The 18162-nt window shown below is 44.9% G+C and overlaps 1 protein-coding gene across 1 annotated transcript in view; it reads right to left on the bottom strand.

Moving 5' to 3' along the window:
- The window catches only part of LOC306793500 (solute carrier family 22 member 2-like), a gene marked incomplete at its 5' end in the record, with an annotated part of 56936 nt that extends 38860 nt beyond the window's left edge, over positions 1–18076 (bottom strand). Inside the window, 3 exons of the mRNA XM_079291143.1 lie at positions 14901–15256; positions 17774–17835; positions 18072–18076. Of these exons, the coding sequence (XP_079147269.1) occupies positions 14901–15256; positions 17774–17835; positions 18072–18076 (423 nt within the window). The remainder of the gene's footprint in view (positions 1–14900; positions 15257–17773; positions 17836–18071) is intronic.
- Positions 18077–18162: the final 86 nt, after the last annotated feature.

Here is an 18162-nt window from a genome sequence, read left to right as displayed (position 1 = left end):
GCTCAAAATCTCTCATATGTCATAACATCCTGACCCGGAACACATCTGTATGATAATTTAGAATCATAGTGATAGCGCCACCTAGTGGCAACCGGAAGTTGTACGCTGCGTACTTTGACATCCTGCTCCTCACAGATTAATCAGATCCCTCTCAAATGTTGTCAAACAAGCCTTAAGACCTTGATAATGCTTCATTGTGAAGATTGTAAGAAGTTACTGAAGGACGGCGACGTGGCGGCTCGGCGAATTTCGATCCTTCGCCATGAACGAATAAACTGATGTATCTCGACTCCACATCATCAGATCTTTACCAGATTTCACATGCTTGATTAGACTCCAGGCCTGAAGACATCTGCAGGCCAATTTTGAATCATAGTCATAGCGCCACCTACTGGTAACAGGAAGTTAAAGTCTTGATACTTTGGCTTGTTTCTCTCAGTAGGTAAATCAAATCAATATCAAATTTGTTCCACACAAATACAAGAACTTCATAATGCCAGATCATGAAGTTTTTGATGTTTCGTCGAACGCCGTTGCCGTGGCGATGCAGTCTTCGCCGTTAACAACGAAGGTCATTTTGACAGGCTAAAAATGCTCGAAACATAAGCAAACTTGGCAAGTAGATTACAAGGCCGAAATGTAGTTAGGGAATATGATTTTATTGGTTCAGAGTGGCAAATCGGCTCAATAGCGCCCCCTACAAAATTTCGACGAAGCAGCCCTCGCAGTACGTTTGACCTAGATGTATGAAATTTGGTGGGAACATGTATCACATATGGACTTAAATAAAAGTATATTGGGGCCATGCTCTAAACCTGCATGCAGTGTCTGACGGTCACAGAACTAAATGGCAGCATCAGCCAGAGTCCTCGCGCCGTCCGACGGTCGCGGACGTTCTCGGCCGCGCAGGCCGGAGGCCCGCCGGCACCCCGACGTGCATATTGCGAGGGCCCGCCCATCGCTGCTCGCAGCTTTAATTATTATTAGGGCCCGAGCACCGACGTAGTCGGAGCGGAGGACCTATTGAATTTCGAATGTTTATTATTCTTATTAGGGCCCGAGCACCGACGTAGTCGGAGCGGAGGACCTATTGAAACCGTAATGTTTATTATTATTATTATTCTTATTATTATTTTTAGTGTTTCGTCGCAAAAAGGAGGTGCTTGGGATATTGGGAATGTTGTGAAATTTGGCACGCAAGCCAGAATTTGCGAAAATTGCAGTCTGATTGGGGTGTCCAGCTGCGGTATGAAATATTGGCTCGCTAGCGCCCACTATTGAGTAGCCCCAACATCAGGTTTCACCCAGCTGTATGAAATTTTGTCGGTATGTGGAACGTGATGAGACGCACAAAAAATCCTCTTGGCCGTTTTCTCTAAACCAAACAGGAAGTCGGCCATTTTTACTTTTATGACGTTTTTTTACCGTTTCAAGGCGTCATACTTTAACGAACTCCTCCCAGAGATTTGACCCGATTGACTTCAGATTCGGCGAGTCTGCTCTTGAGACCTTGGCAGTGAAAAGTTACTCAAAGATCAAAAAGTTATCGAACGATGTGGCCGTGGCGTGGCGTCAAAGAAACACCATTCGCCACGAAACAGGAAGTTGTTGTAACTCGGCCGTACATTGTCGAATCTGCTCAAAGTCTCTCATATGTCATAACATCCTGACCCGGAACACATCTATATGATAATTTTGAATCAAACTGATAGCGCCACCTAGTGGCAACCGGAAGTTGTACGCTGCGTACTTTGACATCCTGCTCCTAACAGATTAATCAGATCCCTCTCAAATGTTGTCATACAAGCCTTAAGACCTTGATAATGCTTCATTGTGAAAATTGTAAGAAGTTACTGAAGGGCAGCGACGTGGCGGCTCGGCGAATTTCGATCCTTCGCCATGAACGAATAAACTGATGTATCTCGACTCCACATCATCAGATCTTTACCAGATTTCACATGCTTGATTAGACTCCAGGCCTGAAGACATCTGCAGGCCAATTTCGAATCATAGTCATAGCGCCACCTACTGGTAACAGGAAGTTAAAGTCTTTATACTTTGGCTTGTTTCTCTTAGTAGGTAAATCAAATCAATATCAAATTTGTTCCACACAAATACAAGAAGTTCATAATGCCAGATCATGAAGCTTTTGATGTTTCGTCGAACGCCGTTGCCGTGGCGATGCGGTCTTCGCAGTTAACAACGAAGGTCATTTTGACAGGCTAAAAATGCTCGAAACATAAGCAAACTTGGCAAGTAGATTACAAGGCCGAAATGTAGTTAGGGAATATGATTTTATTGGTTCAGAGTGGCAAATCGGCTCAATAGCGCCCCCTACAAAATTTTGACGAAGGAGCCCTCGCAGTACGTTTGACCTAGATGTATGAAATTTGGTGGGAACATGTATCACATATGGACTTAAATAAAAGTATATTGGGGCCATGCTCTAAACCTGCATGCAGTGTCTGACGGTCACAGAACTAAATGGCAGCATCAGCCAGAGTCCTCGCGCCGTCCGACGGTCGCTGACGTTCTCGGCCGCGCAGGCCGGAGTCCCGCCGGCACCCCGACGTGCATATTGCGAGGGCCCGCCCATCGCTGCTCGCAGCTTTAATTATTATTAGGGCCCGAGCACCGACGTAGTCGGAGCGGAGGACCTATTGAATTTCGAATGTTTATTATTCTTATTCTTATTCTTATTCTAAGTGTTTCGTCGCAAAAAGGAGGTGCTTGGGATATTGGGAATGTTGTGAAATTTGGCGCGCAAGCCAGAATTTGCGAAAATTGCAGTCTGATTGGGGTGTCCAGCTGCGGTATGAAATATTGGCTCGCTAGCGCCCCCTATTGAGTAGCCCCAACATCAGGATTCACCCAGCTGTATGAAATTTGGTCGGTATGTGGAACGTGATGAGACGCACAAAAAATCCTCTTGGCCGTTTTGTCTAAACCAAACAGGAAGTCGGCCATTTTTGCTTTTATGACGTTTTTTGACCGTTTCAAGGCGTCATACTTTAACGAACTCCTCCCAGAGATTTGACCCGATTGACTTCAGATTCGGCTAGTCTGCTCTTGAGACCTTGGCAGTGAAAAGTTACTCAAAGATCAAAAAGTTATCGAACTATGTGGCCGTGGCGTGGCGTCAAAGAAACACCATTCGCCACGAAACAGGAAGTTGTTGTAACTCGGCCGTACATTGTCGAATCTGCTCAAAATCTCTCATATGTCATAACATCCTGACCCGGAACACATCTGTATGATAATTTTGAATCAAACTGATAGCGCCACCTAGTGGCAACCGGAAGTTGCACGCTTCGTACTTTGACATCCTGCTCCTCACAGATTCATCAGATCCCTCTCAAATCTTGTCAAACAAGCCTTAAGACCTTGATAATGCTTCATTGTGAAGATTGTAAGAAGTTACTGAAGGGCGGCGACGTGGCGGCTCGGCGAATTTCGATCCTTCGCCATGAACGAATAAACTGATGTAACTCGACTCCACATCATCAGATCTTTACCAGATTTCACGTGTTTGATTAGACTCCAGGCCTGAAGACATCTGCAGGCCAATTTTGAATCATAGTCATAGCGCCACCTACTGGTAACAGGAAGTTAAAGTCTTTATACTTTGGCTTGTTTCTCTTAGTAGGTAAATCAAATCAATATCAAATTTCTTCCACACAAATACAAGAAGTTCATAATGCCAGATCACGAAGCTTTTGATGTTACGTCGAACGCCGTTGCCGTGGCGATGCAGTCTTCGCCGTTAACAACGAAGGTCATTTTGAGACGCTAAAAATGCTCGAAACATAAGCAAACTTGGCAAGTAGATTACAAGGCCGAAATGTAGTTATGGAATATGATTTTATTGGTTCAGAGTGGCAAATCGGCTCAATAGCGCCCCCTACAAAATCTCAACGAAGCAGCCCTCGCAGTACGTTTGACCTAGATGTATGAAATGTGGTAGGAACATGTATCACATATGGACTTCAATAAAAGTCTCTTGGGGCCATGCTCTAAACCTGCATGCAGTGTCTGACGGTCACAGAACTAAATGGCAGCATCAGCCAGAGTCCTCGCGCCGTCCGACGGTCGCGGACGTTCTCGGCCGCGCAGGCCGGAGTCCCGCCGGCACCCCGACGTGCATATTGCGAGGGCCCGCCCATCGCTGCTCGCAGCTTTAATTATTATTATTATTATTTTATGTGTTTCGTCGCAAAAAGGAGGTGCTTGGGATATTGGGAATGTTGTGAAATTTGGCACGCAAGCCAGAATTTGCGAAAATTGCAGTCTGATTGGGGTGTCCAGCTGCAGTATGAAATATTGGCTCGCTAGCGCCCCCTATTGAGTAGCCCCAACATCAGGATTCACCCAGCTGTATGAAAGTTGGTAGGTATGTGGAACGTGATGAGACGCACAAAAAATCCTCTTGGCCGTTTTCTCTAAACCAAACAGGAAGTCGGCCATTTTTGCTTTTATGACGTTTTTTGACCGTTTCAAGGCGTCATACTTTAACGAACTCCTCCCAGAGATTTGACCCGATTGACTTCAGATTCGGCTAGTCTGCTCTTGAGACCTTGGCAGTGAAAAGTTACTCAAAGATCAAAAAGTTATCAAACTATGTGGCCGTGGCGTGGCGTCAAAGAAACACCATTCGCCACGAAACAGGAAGTTGTTGTAACTCGGCCGTACATTGTCGAATCTGCTCAAAATCTCTCATATGTCATAACATCCTGACCCGGAACACATCTATATGATAATTTAGAATCATAGTGATAGCGCCACCTAGTGGCAACCGGAAGTTGTACGCTGCGTACTTTGACATCCTGCTCCTCACAGATTAATCAGATCCCTCTCAAATGTTGTCAAACAAGCCTTAAGACCTTGATAATGCTTCATTGTGAAGATTGTAAGAAGTTACTGAAGGACGGCGACGTGGCGGCTCGGCGAATTTCGATCCTTCGCCATGAACGAATAAACTGATGTAACTCGACTCCACATCATCAGATCTTTACCAGATTTCACGTGTTTGATTAGACTCCAGGCCTGAAGACATATGCAGGCCAATTTTGAATCATAGTCATAGCGCCACCTACTGGTAACAGGAAGTTAAAGTCTTGATACTTTGGCTTGTTTCTCTTAGTAGGTAAATCAAATCAATATCAAATTTGTTCCACACAAATACAAGAAGTTCATAATGCCAGATCATGAAGCTTTTGATGTTTCCTCGAACGCCGTTGCCGTGGCGATGCAGTCTTCGCCGTTAACAACGAAGGTCATTTTGAGAGGCTAGAAATGCTCGAAACATAAGCAAACTTGGCAAGTAGATTACAAGGCCGAAATGTAGTTAGGGAATATGATTTGATTGGTTCAGAGTGGCAAATCGGCTCAATAGCGCCCCCTACAAAATTTCGACGAAGCAGCCCTCGCAGTACGTTTGACCTAGATGTATGAAATTTGGTGGGAACATGTATCACATATGGACTTAAATAAAAGTATATTGGGGCCATGCTCTAAACCTGCATGCAGTGTCTGACGGTCACAGAACTAAATGGCAGCATCAGCCAGAGTCCTCGCGCCGTCCGACGGTCGCGGACGTTCTCGGCCGCGCAGGCCGGAGTCCCGCCGGCACCCCGACGTGCATATTGCGAGGGCCCGCCCATCGCTGCTCGCAGCTTTAATTATTATTATTATTTTATGTGTTTCGTAGCAAAAAGGAGGTGCTTGGGATATTGGGAAGTTTGTGAAATTTGGCAAGCAAGCCAGAATTTGCGAAAATTGCAGTCTGATTGGGGTGCCCAGCTGCGGTATGAAATATTGGCTCGCTAGCGCCCCCTATTGAGTAGCCCCAACATCAGGTTTCACCCAGCTGTATGAAAGTTGGTAGGTATGTGGAACGTGATGAGACGCACAAAAAATCCTCTTGGCCGTTTTCTCTAAACCAAACAGGAAGTCGGCCATTTTTGCTTTTATGACGTTTTTTGACCGTTTCAAGGCGTCATACTTTAACGAACTCCTCCCAGAGATTTGACCCGATTGACTTCAGATTCGGCTAGTCTGCTCTTGAGACCTTGGCAGTGAAAAGTTACTCAAAGATCAAAAAGTTATCAAACTATGTGGCCGTGGCGTGGCGTCAAAGAAACACCATTCGCCACGAAACAGGAAGTTGTTGTAACTCGGCCGTACATTGTCGAATCTGCTCAAAATCTCTCATATGTCATAACATCCTGACCCGGAACACATCTGTATGATAATTTTGAATCAAACTGATAGCGCCACCTAGTGGCAACCGGAAGTTGTACGCTTCGTACTTTGACATCCTGCTCCTCACAGATTCATCAGATCCCTCTCAAATCTTGTCAAACAAGCCTTAAGACCTTGATAATGCTTCATTGTGAAGATTGTAAGAAGTTACTGAAGGGCGGCGACGTGGCGGCTCGGCGAATTTCGATCCTTCGCCATGAACGAATAAACTGATGTATCTCGACTCCACATCATCAGATCTTTACCAGATTTCACGTGTTTGATTAGACTCCAGGCCTGAAGACATCTGCAGGCCAATTTTGAATCATAGTCATAGCGCCACCTACTGGTAACAGGAAGTTAAAGTCTTTATACTTTGGCTTGTTTCTCTTAGTAGGTAAATCAAATCAATATCAAATTTGTTCCACACAAATACAAGAAGTTCATAATGCCAGATCATCAAGCTTTTAATGTTTCGTCGAACGCCGTTGCCGTGGCGATGCAGTGTTCGCCGTTAACAACGAAGGTCATTTTGAGAGGCTAAAAATGCTCGAAACATAAGCAAACTTGGCAAGTAGATTACAAGGCCGAAATGTAGTAACAGAATATGATTTTATTGGTTCAGAGTGGCAAATCGGCTCAATAGCGCCCCCTACAAAATTTCGACGAAGCAGCCCTCGCAGTACGTTTGACCTAGATGTATGAAATTTGGTGGGAACATGTATCACATATGGACTTAAATAAAAGTATATTGGGGCCATGCTCTAAACCTGCATGCAGTGTCTGACGGTCACAGAACTAAATGGCAGCATCAGCCAGAGTCCTCGCGCCGTCCGACGGTCGCGGACGTTCTCGGCCGCGCAGGCCGGAGTCCCGCCGGCACCCCGACGTGCATATTGCGAGGGCCCGCCCATCGCTGCTCGCAGCTTTAATTATTCTTATTCTTAGTCTTTCGTCGCAAAAAGGAGGTGCTTGGGATATTGGGAATGTTGTGAAATTTGGCACGCAAGCCAGAATTTGCGAAAATTGCAGTCTGATTGGGGTGTCCAGCTGCGTTATGAAATATTGGCTCGCTAGCGCCCCCTATTGAGTAGCCCCAACATCAGGTTTCACCCAGCTGTATGAAAGTTGGTAGGTATGTGGAAGGTGATGAGACGCACCAAAAATCCTCTTGGAAGTTTTCTCTAAACCAAACAGGAAGTCGGCCATTTTTGCATTTATGACGTTTTTTGACCGTTTCAAGGCGCCATACTTTAACGAACTCCTCCCAGAGATTTGACCCGATTGACTTCAGATTCGGCGAGTCTGCTCTTGAGACCTTGGCAGTGAAAAGTTACTCAAAGATCAAAAAGTTATCAAACTATGTGGCCGTGGCGTGGTGTCAAAGAAACACCATTCGCCACGAAACAGGAAGTTGTTGTAACTCGGCCGTACATTGTCGAATCTGCTCAAAATCTCTCATATGTCATAACATCCTGACCCGGAACACATCTGTATGATAATTTAGAATCATAGTGATAGCGCCACCTAGTGGCAACCGGAAGTTGTACGCTGCGTACTTTGACATCCTGCTCCTCACAGATTAATCAGATCCCTCTCAAATCTTGTCAAACAAGCCTTAAGACCTTGATAATGCTTCGTTGTGAAGATTGTAAGAAGTTACTGAAGGGCGGCGACGTGGCGGCTCGGCGAATTTCGATCCTTCGCCATGAACGAATAAACTGATGTAACTCGACTCCACATCATCAGATCTTTACCAGATTTCAAATGCTTGATTAGACTCCAGGCCTGAAGACATCTGCAGGCCAATTTTGAATCATAGTCATAGCGCCACCTACTGGTAACAGGAAGTTAAAGTCTTTATACTTTGGCTTGTTTCTCTTAGTAGGTAAATCAAATCAATATCAAATTTGTTCCACACAAATAGAAGAAGTTCATAATGCCAGATCATGAAGCTTTTGATGTTTCGTCGAACGCCGTTGCCGTGGCGATGCAGTCTTCGCCGTTAACAACGAAGGTCATTTTGAGAGGCTAAAAATGCTCGAAACATAAGCAAACTTGGCAAGTAGATTACAAGGCCGAAATGTAGTTACAGAATATGATTTTATTGGTTCAGAGTGGCAAATCGGCTCAATAGCGCCCCCTACAAAATTTCGACGAAGCAGCCCTCGCAGTACGTTTGACCTAGATGTATGAAATGTGGTAGGAATATGTATCACATATGGACTTCAATAAAAGTCTCTTGGGGTTATGCTCTAAACCCAACCGGAAGTCAGCCATTTTGCATTTCTTATGAATTTCTAGTGTCGTTTTTGTTATTTCCAGGCGCTGCACTTTAACGAACTCCTCCTAGGGAATTAATCAGATCAACTTCAAATTTGTTCGGTACAGTCTAAAGACCTTTGTGATGAAAAGTTACTCAAAGCTTGTTGTTTCGTGAAAAGCTGTTGCCGTGGCGACGCATTCTTCGCCGTTAACAACGAAGGTCATTTTGAGAGGCTAAAAATGCTCGAAACATAACCAAACTTGGCAAGTAGATTACAAGGCCGAAATGTAGTTATGGAATATGATTGTATTGGTTCAGAGTGGCAAATCGGCTCAATAGCGCCCCCTACTAAATTTCAACGAAGCAGCCCTCGCAGTACGTTTCACCTAGATGTATGAAATTTGGTAGGAACATGTATCACATATGGACTTAAATAAAAGTATATTGGGGCCATGCTCTAAACCTGCATGCAGTGTCTGACGGTCACAGAACTGAATGGCAGCATCGGCCAGAGTCCTCGCGGCGTCCGACGGTCGCGGACGTTCTCGGCCACGCAGGCCGGAGTCCCTCCGGCACCCCGACGTGCATGCACCCCGACGTGCATATTGCGAGGGCCCGCTCATCGCTGCTCGCAGCTTTAATTATTATTATTATTATTATTTTATGTGTTTCGTCGCAAAAAGGAGGTGCTTGGGATATTGGGAATGTTGTGAAATTTGGCACGCAAGCCAGAATTTGCGAAAATTGCAGTCTGATTGGGGTGTCCAGCTGCAGTATGAAATATTGGCTCGCTAGCGCCCCCTATTGAGTAGCCCCGACATCAGGATTCACCCAGCTGTATGAAAGTTGGTAGTTATGTGGAACGTGATGAGACGCACCAAAAATCCTCTTGGCCGTTTTCTCTAAACCAAACAGGAAGTCGGCCATTTTTGCTTTTATGACGTTTTTTGACCGTTTCAAGGCGTCATACTTTAACGAACTCCTCCCAGAGATTTGACCCGATTGACTTCAGATTCGGCGAGTCTGCTCTTGAGACCTTGACAGTGAAAAGTTAATCAAAGATCAAAAAGTTATCGAACTATGTGGCCGTGGCGTGGCGTCAAAGAAACACCATTCGCCACGAAACAGGAAGTTGTTGTAACTTGGCCGTACATTGTCGAATCTGCTCCAAATCTCTCATATGTCATAAGATCCTGACCCGGAACACATCTATATGATAATTTAGAATCATAGTGATAGCGCCACCTAGTGGCAACCGGAAGTTGTACGCTGCGTACTTTGACATCCTGCTCCTCACAGATTAATCAGATCCCTCTCAAATGTTGTCAAACAAGCCTTAAGACCTTGATAATGCTTCATTGTGAAGATTGTAAGAAGTTACTGAAGGGCGGCGACGTGGCGGCTCGGCGAATTTCGATCCTTCGCCATGAACGAATAAACTGATGTAACTCGACTCCACATCATCAGATCTTTACCAGATTTCACGTGCTTGATTAGACTCCAGGCCTGAAGACATCTGCAGGCCAATTTTGAATCATAGTCATAGCGCCACCTACTGGTAACAGGAAGTTAAAGTGTTGATACTTTGGCTTGTTTCTCTCAGTAGGTAAATCAAATCAATATCAAATTTGTTCCACACAAATACAAGAAGTTCATAATGCCAGATCATGAAGTTTTTGATGTTTCGTCGAACGCCGTTGCCGTGGCGATGCAGTCTTCGCCGTTAACAACGAAGGTCATTTTGACAGGCTAAAAATGCTCGAAACATAAGCAAACTTGGCAAGTAGATTACAAGGCCGAAATGTAGTTAGGGAATATGATTTTATTGGTTCAGAGTGGCAAATCGGCTCAATAGCGCCCCCTACAAAATTTCGACGAAGCAGCCCTCGCAGTACGTTTGACCTAGATGTATGAAATGTGGTAGGAACATGTATCACATATGGACTTAAATAAAAGTATATTGGGGCCATGCTCTAAACCTGCATGCAGTGTCTGACGGTCACAGAACTAAATGGCAGCATCAGCCAGAGTCCTCGCGCCGTCCGACGGTCGCGGACGTTCTCGGCCGCGCAGGCCGGAGTCCCGCCGGCACCCCGACGTGCATATTGCGAGGGCCCGCCCATCGCTGCTCGCAGCTTTAATTAGGGCCCGAGCACCGACGTAGTCGGAGCGGAGGACCTATTGAATTTCGAATGTTTATTATTATTATTATTCTTCTTATTTTTAGTGTTTCGTCGCAAAAAGGAGGTGCTTGGGATATTGGGAAGTCTATGAAATTTTTCACGCAAGCCAGAATTTGCGAAAATTGCAGTCTGATTGGGGTGTCCAGCTACGGTATGAAATATTGGCTCGCTAGCGCCCCCTATTGAGTAGCCCCAACATCAGGATTCACCCAGCTGTATGAAATTTGGTCGGTATGTGGAACGTGATGAGACGCACAAAAAATCCTCTTGGCCGTTTTGTCTAAACCAAACAGGAAGTCGGCCATTTTTGCTTTTATGACGTTTTTTGACCGTTTCAAGGCGTCATACTTTAACGAACTCCTCCCAGAGATTTGACCCGATTGACTTCAGATTCGGCTTGTCTGCTCTTGAGACCTTGGCAGTGAAAAGTTACTCAAAGATCAAAAAGTTATCGAACGATGTGGCCGTGGCGTGGCGTCAAAGAAACACCATTCGCCACGAAACAGGAAGTTGTTGTAACTCGGCCGTACATTGTCGAATCTGCTCAAAATCTCTCATATGTCATAACATCCTGACCCGGAACACATCTATATGATAATTTAGAATCATAGTGATAGCGCCACCTAGTGGCAACCGGAAGTTGTACGCTGCGTACTTTGACATCCTGCTCCTCACAGATTAATCAGATCCCTCTCAAATGTTGTCAAACAAGCCTTAAGACCTTGATAATGCTTCGTTGTGAAGATTGCAAGAAGTTACTGAAGGGCGGCGACGTGGCGGCTCGGCGAATTTCGATCCTTCGCCATGAACGAATAAACTGATGTATCTCGACTCCACATCATCAGATCTTTACCAGATTGCACATGCTTGATTAGACTCCAGGCCTGAAGACATCTGCAGGCCAATTTTGAATCATAGTCATAGCGCCACCTACTGGTAACAGGAAGTTAAAGTCTTTATACTTTGGCTTGTTTCTCTTAGTAGGTAAATCAAATCAATATCAAATTTCTTCCACACAAATACAAGAAGTTCATAATGCCAGATCATGAAGATTTTGATGTTTCGTCGAACGCCGTTGCCGTGGCGATGCAGTCTTCGCCGTGAACAACGAAGGTCATTTTGAGAGGCTAAAAATGCTCGAAACATAAGCAAACTTGGCATACACATTTAAAGCCCAAAATGTAGTTGTATAATATGATTTTATTGGTTCAGAGTGGCAAATCGGCTCAATAGCGCCCCCTACAAAATTTCGACGAAGCAGCCCTCGCAGTACGTTTGACCTAGATGTATGAAATGTTGTAGGAACATGTATCGCATATGGACTTCAATAAAAGTCTCTTGGGGCTATGCTCTAAACCCAACCGGAAGTCAGCCATTTTGCATTTTTTATGAATTTCTCATGTCGTTTTTGTCATTTCCAGGCGCTGCACTTTAACGAACTCCTCCTAGGGAATTCATCAGATCAACTTCAAATTTGGTCGGTACAGTCTAAAGACCTTTGTGATGAAAAGTTACTCAAAGCTTGTTGTTTCGTGAAAAGCTGTTGCCGTGGCGACGGAATTTCGATCCTTCGCCATGAACGAATAAACTGATGTAACTCGACTCCACATCATCAGATCTTTACCAGATTTCACATGCTTGATTAGACTCCAGGCCTGAAGACATCTGCAGGCCAATTTTGAATCATAGTCATAGCGCCACCTACTGGTAACAGGAAGTTAAAGTCTTGATACTTTGGCTTGTTTCTCTCAGTAGGTAAATCAAATCAATATCAAATTTGTTCCACACAAATAGTTCATAATGCCAGATCATGAAGCTTTTGATGTTTCGTCGAACGCCGTTGCCGTGGCGATGTAGTCTTCGCCGTTAACAACGAAGGTCATTTTGAGAGGCTAAAAATGCTCGAAACATAAGCAAACTTGGCAAGCAGATTACAAGCCCAAAATGTAGTTATAGAATATGATTTTATTGGTTCAGAGTGGCAAATCGGCTCAATAGCGCCCCCTACAAAGTTTCAACGAAGCAGCCCTCGCAGTACGTTTCACCTAGATGTATGAAATTTGGTAGGAACATGTATCACATATGGACTTAAATAAAAGTATATTGGGGCCATGCTCTGAACCTGCATGCAGTGTCTGACGGTCACAGAACTGAATGGCAGCATCAACCAGAGTCCTCGCGCCGTCCGACGGTCGCGGACGTTCTCGGCCGCGCAGGCCGGAGTCCCGCCGGCACTCCAACGTGCATGCACCCCGACGTGCATATAGCGAGGGCCCGCTCATCGCTGCTCGCAGCTTTAATTATTATTATTATTCTTATTATTATTTTACCAGTTTGATGGCAAAAAGGAGGTGCTTGGGATATTGGGAATGTTGTGAAATTTGGCACGCAAGCCAGAATTTGCGAAAATTGCAGTCTGATTGGGGTGTCCAGCTGCAGTATAAAATATTGGCTCGCTAGCGCCCCCTATTGAGTAGCCCCAACATCAGGATTCACCCAGCTGTATGAAATTTGGTCGGTATGTGGAACGTGATGAGACGCACAAAAAATCCTCTTGGCCGTTTTGTCTAAACCAAACAGGAAGTCGGCCATTTTTGCTTTTATGACGTTTTTTGACCGTTTCAAGGCGTCATACTTTAACGAACTCCTCCCAGAGATTTGACCCGATTGACTTCAGATTCGGCTAGTCTGCTCTTGAGACCTTGGCAGTGAAAAGTTACTCAAAGATCAAAAAGTTATCGAACGATGTGGCCGTGGCGTGGCGTCAAAGAAACACCATTCGCCACGAAACAGGAAGTTGTTGTAACTCGGCCGTACATTGTCGAATCTGCTCCAAATCTCTCATATGTCATAACATCCTGACCCGGAACACATCTGTATGATAATTTAGAATCATAGTGATAGCGCCACCTAGTGGCAACCGGAAGTTGTACGCTGCGTACTTTGACATCCTGCTCCTCACAGATTAATCAGATCCCTCTCAAATCTTGTCAAACAAGCCTTAAGACCTTGATAATGCTTCATTGTGAAGATTGTAAGAAGTTACTGAAGGGCGGCGACGTGGCGGCTCGGCGAATTTCGATCCTTCGCCATGAACGAATAAACTGATGTATCTCGACTCCACATCATCAGATCTTTCCCAGATTTCACATGCTTGATTAGACTCCAGGCCTGAAGACATCTGCAGGCCAATTTTGAATCATAGTCATAGCGCCACCTACTGGTAACAGGAAGTTAAAGTCTTGATACTTTGGCTTGTTTCTCTCAGTAGGTAAATCAAATCAATATCAAATTTGTTCCACACAAATACAAGAAGTTCATAATGCCAGATCATGAAGTTTTTGATGTTTCGTCGAACGCCGTTGCCGTGGCGATGCAGTCTTCGCCGTTAACAACGAAGGTCATTTTGACAGGCTAAAAATGCTCGAAACATAAGCAAACTTGGCAAGTAGATTACAAGGCCGAAATGTAGTTAGGGAATATGATTTTATTGGTTCAGAGTGGCAAATCGGCTGAATAGCGCCCCCTACTAAATTTCGACGAAGGAGCCCTCGCAGTACGTTTGACCTAGATGTATGAAATTTGGTGGGAACATGTATCACATATGGACTTAAATAAAAGTATATTGGGGCCATGCTCTAAACCTGCATGCAGTGTCTGACGGTCACAGAACTAAATGGCAGCATCAGCCAGAGTCCTCGCGCCGTCCGACGGTCGCGGACGTTCTCGGCCGCGCAGGCCGGAGTCCCGCCGGCACCCCGACGTGCATATTGCGAGGGCCCGCCCATCGCTGCTCGCAGCTTTAATTATTATTATTATTATATTTAACCTGGTGTGGCCAAACTACAGCCTGCGGGTTAATTTAAAAAACAACAACCTGGGGCTCAACTGCCTTTTTTTTTACCTTTGGACAGAGCCAGGCTAGATGTTTCCAGACATGAGAGGGATTTTGATCTTAACTCTCAACCAGAAAGCAAATTAGTTTTTTTCCAAAATGTCAAACTATTCCCCAAACCGTTTCCAATGAATCCCTTTAATTAAATCAGGGAGCTGTGATCATGCTCACCATTTTAACTAATAATAGGCTACTCATTTTAATATATTTAGTTTTTCATCTCCAAACCATCCACTAAATCACATGCAAGCTTTCTATGATTGCTGCTGCAGAGCCAAATACTTCTACAGATTTAGATCAATCTCAGAGGTCTCACCTTGCACCCGGTAACTGGGACCTCACTGAGGTCCAGTTCCTGTGTGTCGCAGGCGAGCGCTGTGGCGTTCCAGTCCACGTCGTACTGCTCACAGCTGCTCTGCTGCAGCACCCCGGAGCTGTTGACCGGAGGCACCGTCAGCCTGCGACTCTCCGCCAGGCTCCAGCCGCACGCCTGCCTCCTCTCCGCCACCGCGGGGTCCCGACACCAGTGGTCCGGGGTGAAACCCTGGAAGACGATGCCGACGTTCACGCCCGCGAAAGGCACGAACATCAGACAGAGCAGGGCGAAGATACGCCGCTGACAGCGTCCGAAGGTGCCGGCCTCCTCCAGCAGGTGATCAAAGGTCGTCAATGCTGCAGCAATGCAAGTTCTCGGTGTTAAAGATATCAAAAAAACAATGACGTCTTTACAGTTCAGCACACACTGGATCAGTGGGAAACTACCCAAAAGTCTGCCAAAAATTGGACAGACTTCAAACCCCTCCTACACTCGATCTGGGGCAGAAGGCCAAAGAGGTCTGTTGAGACTCGAAAACATGTCTAATGGAGCCATAGGCCTACTGACAATAACAGGACTTGCACAATCATTGGCTGAACTTCAACTGGACCAGAGCCGAAACAAACTCTCTTAGTCAGATTAAATTGTGCTACCAGAGTTCCTCAACTTTATGCACAATGCCTGCGTTATAGATTACAAGCTGTGTACATGTACTCAATCTGTATGCGCTGCATACTGCTTACTACAGCGGTTCCCAAACTTTTTACGCCGCGCACCCCCTTCTACATCCCGACTGGGTTCGCGCACCCCCCCCCCCTTAATAAAAAAAAAAAAAAAAAGAAGCAACAGAGCCTTTTAAGCCTTCATAGCCGCATAAGAATCGGACCAATGAGAGAACAGTTTGCTCGCGCGTGGCGTTTGTTTACAAGATTTAGTCCGCTGTTAAATGTTGCAGTGTGAACACAAACCGAACAAAGGAGCAACTGCAACATTGTATCATATTAATCCCTGAATCGGAACAAAGCAAACGAACTGAAGGTGTGAAAACGCCCTGAAACACTGCAACAAAGTTTCAATAACTTTCAGTGACACAAGGCGTCACTTTTAAAGAGCAATACGGATGCGAGGACACACGCACAGGCTCAGAGGCAGATTATCACATTTAATTTACAATTAATGAGCGACTAATGTAGCCAGGATGTCTTCGGACAAAGCATCGATGCGGCGACACAGTGTTGTTGGACACCGGGATCATGTCCAACTTTTTTGCTTCTTTCTCCCCAATCATACATTCCACCATCTCTCTGGCAGCTGGCAAGCTCACGTCTTCGGCGATTGTGTGCGGTAGCCCCTTTCTCGCTATTCTGTAACCAGATATGAAGCCCGTAGTGCGTCATTTATAGACCAACACATGAATGAGACTCCAGTTGTTTTTGGCTGTTTTGTAACTCCTCCAATTTCGATATAAACAATGTAAGGGGCTTTTGACTTGCACTGGCATGTTTGTTGTTCAGGTGGCGACGTAAATAAGAGCTTCAGACTGTTAGCCAGAACCTCACTGCACACCACGCACTGTGGCTTTGGGCAATCTGCGTTGCCAATCCAAGTGAAGCCCAGACACAGATACTTTTCATCATATTTCCTCTTTTTTTTCCCAGTCTGATGCTCACTCTCGTTTCCTCTTTTTCACCTTGACTCCGCGATGGGCCGATGTGCTCCCGACTTGTCTGTGCTGCACCTCTCCGTTCCCCTCGCCTCCGATTCCTCTCTCTCTCTCTGTCCCTCTCCTCTTTTACGACTGATAGCTTCAGATGTCCCACCTGACAGTTTTTAAATTAAAATTACATTTTTTTTTAATACAATATTATTACACCATCAGACCGCCATTACACTTTTCCTCTCGCACACCCCCTAGAGGCAGCTCCTGGGGGTGCGCGCACCCCACTTTGGGAATCCCTGGCTTACTACATTCTAGACAGCATGGGGCCCTAAATAAGATTTACTTTGGGGGCCCTCCTTATAGTGATGAGAAGACCCGTTTTGCTCCTGCAATGGTACATTTCTACTTAGTATATATTTCTACTTAATATACTGTGTAAATGTCTAAGCGCTTGTATACTTTTGCTCTGAGCTCAGTACATCTTCACCAACATACGTGCTCAAATGTATCTTGCTGTTGGGTAATGGAAATATTATATTCTCATAAGTATTTACCCTGAAATACTTATTACCTTATATACCCTCAAATCAAAGAATAAAGACACTTTACGCACAATTTAGGTGTATTTTCCCTTTAACTCAGGAGATGCAGGTAGCATGTTTTATACTTAATGTGAATATAATTAATTTAATCTTATTTCCATTATGCAATATGTATACTTTGTTGGCATCTTATTCTGAAAACCGGATGTTAGTCTGTAGAAAACCGGAAATTGTCTGACGTTAATCCTTCCGCTAACTTTGCAAAGTCCTTCGCTCGCTCCCGATCTGTACCGTTTACCGTAAGTATCAGCGTATATGTGCACTACAATTTAAGTGTCTGCTGACTTGACCGCAGTCTGCCTGCACACATTTCAGGATGTTCCAGGACACAGACCCCCACCCTTGATATAACTTTGTGTAACGTCATCTTTGTAGCGCACACTTCTACAGACTCTGTGAAACTGTGCCTCTTCTTGAGAGAAGAAATACTTTTAAAAGACAAGTTCTGTTGAACGACAGTCTATATTTCAGCTTAAAAAGACTCAACAGCGGGTAAAATCATTTCCCACCACACGTACGTTCCACTAGCTCTTAGCTGTTTCTAGTCTAATAGATAAACGGTCACAGGCCACATTCAGGTAAAGCAAGCACAATAGCTGCGATGAACGTACCTTTTGCGATTTCAGTCTGAATGAGTGATGACTGAGCTCTGCTGAGCAGCGGCTCAGTGGGCCTGCTCAACAGCTGTCACTCCTTTTTTGGCACTTAAGGGCGTGTGCTCATGAAAAGCTCTTGTCCAGTAATAATGGAACTTGAACTCAAACAGACAGGATTTCCAGCAGAACGTTCACAATGGAGTCAAATCAAGTTTGGTTAATCAACTTTATTTACATCAGGGACAATGTACAAAAACACATTAATCTCAAAAGCGAAAAGAGATTAAGTTATTAGATAATTTCCATCTGCAACCCCATGGCATATGAAACTAAACAACATCTCCACTATACAGACACACACACAGGAATTTCATAGGAATGAACGGAGCATAAATAAATACTTT

Source organism: Melanostigma gelatinosum, assembly GCF_949748355.1.
Source record: "Melanostigma gelatinosum genome assembly, chromosome: 19".
Taxonomy (NCBI): Eukaryota; Metazoa; Chordata; class Actinopteri; order Perciformes; family Zoarcidae; genus Melanostigma; species Melanostigma gelatinosum.
Note: the sequence above shows the minus strand (reverse complement) of the source record. Positions and strands in the feature narration are given on the sequence as shown.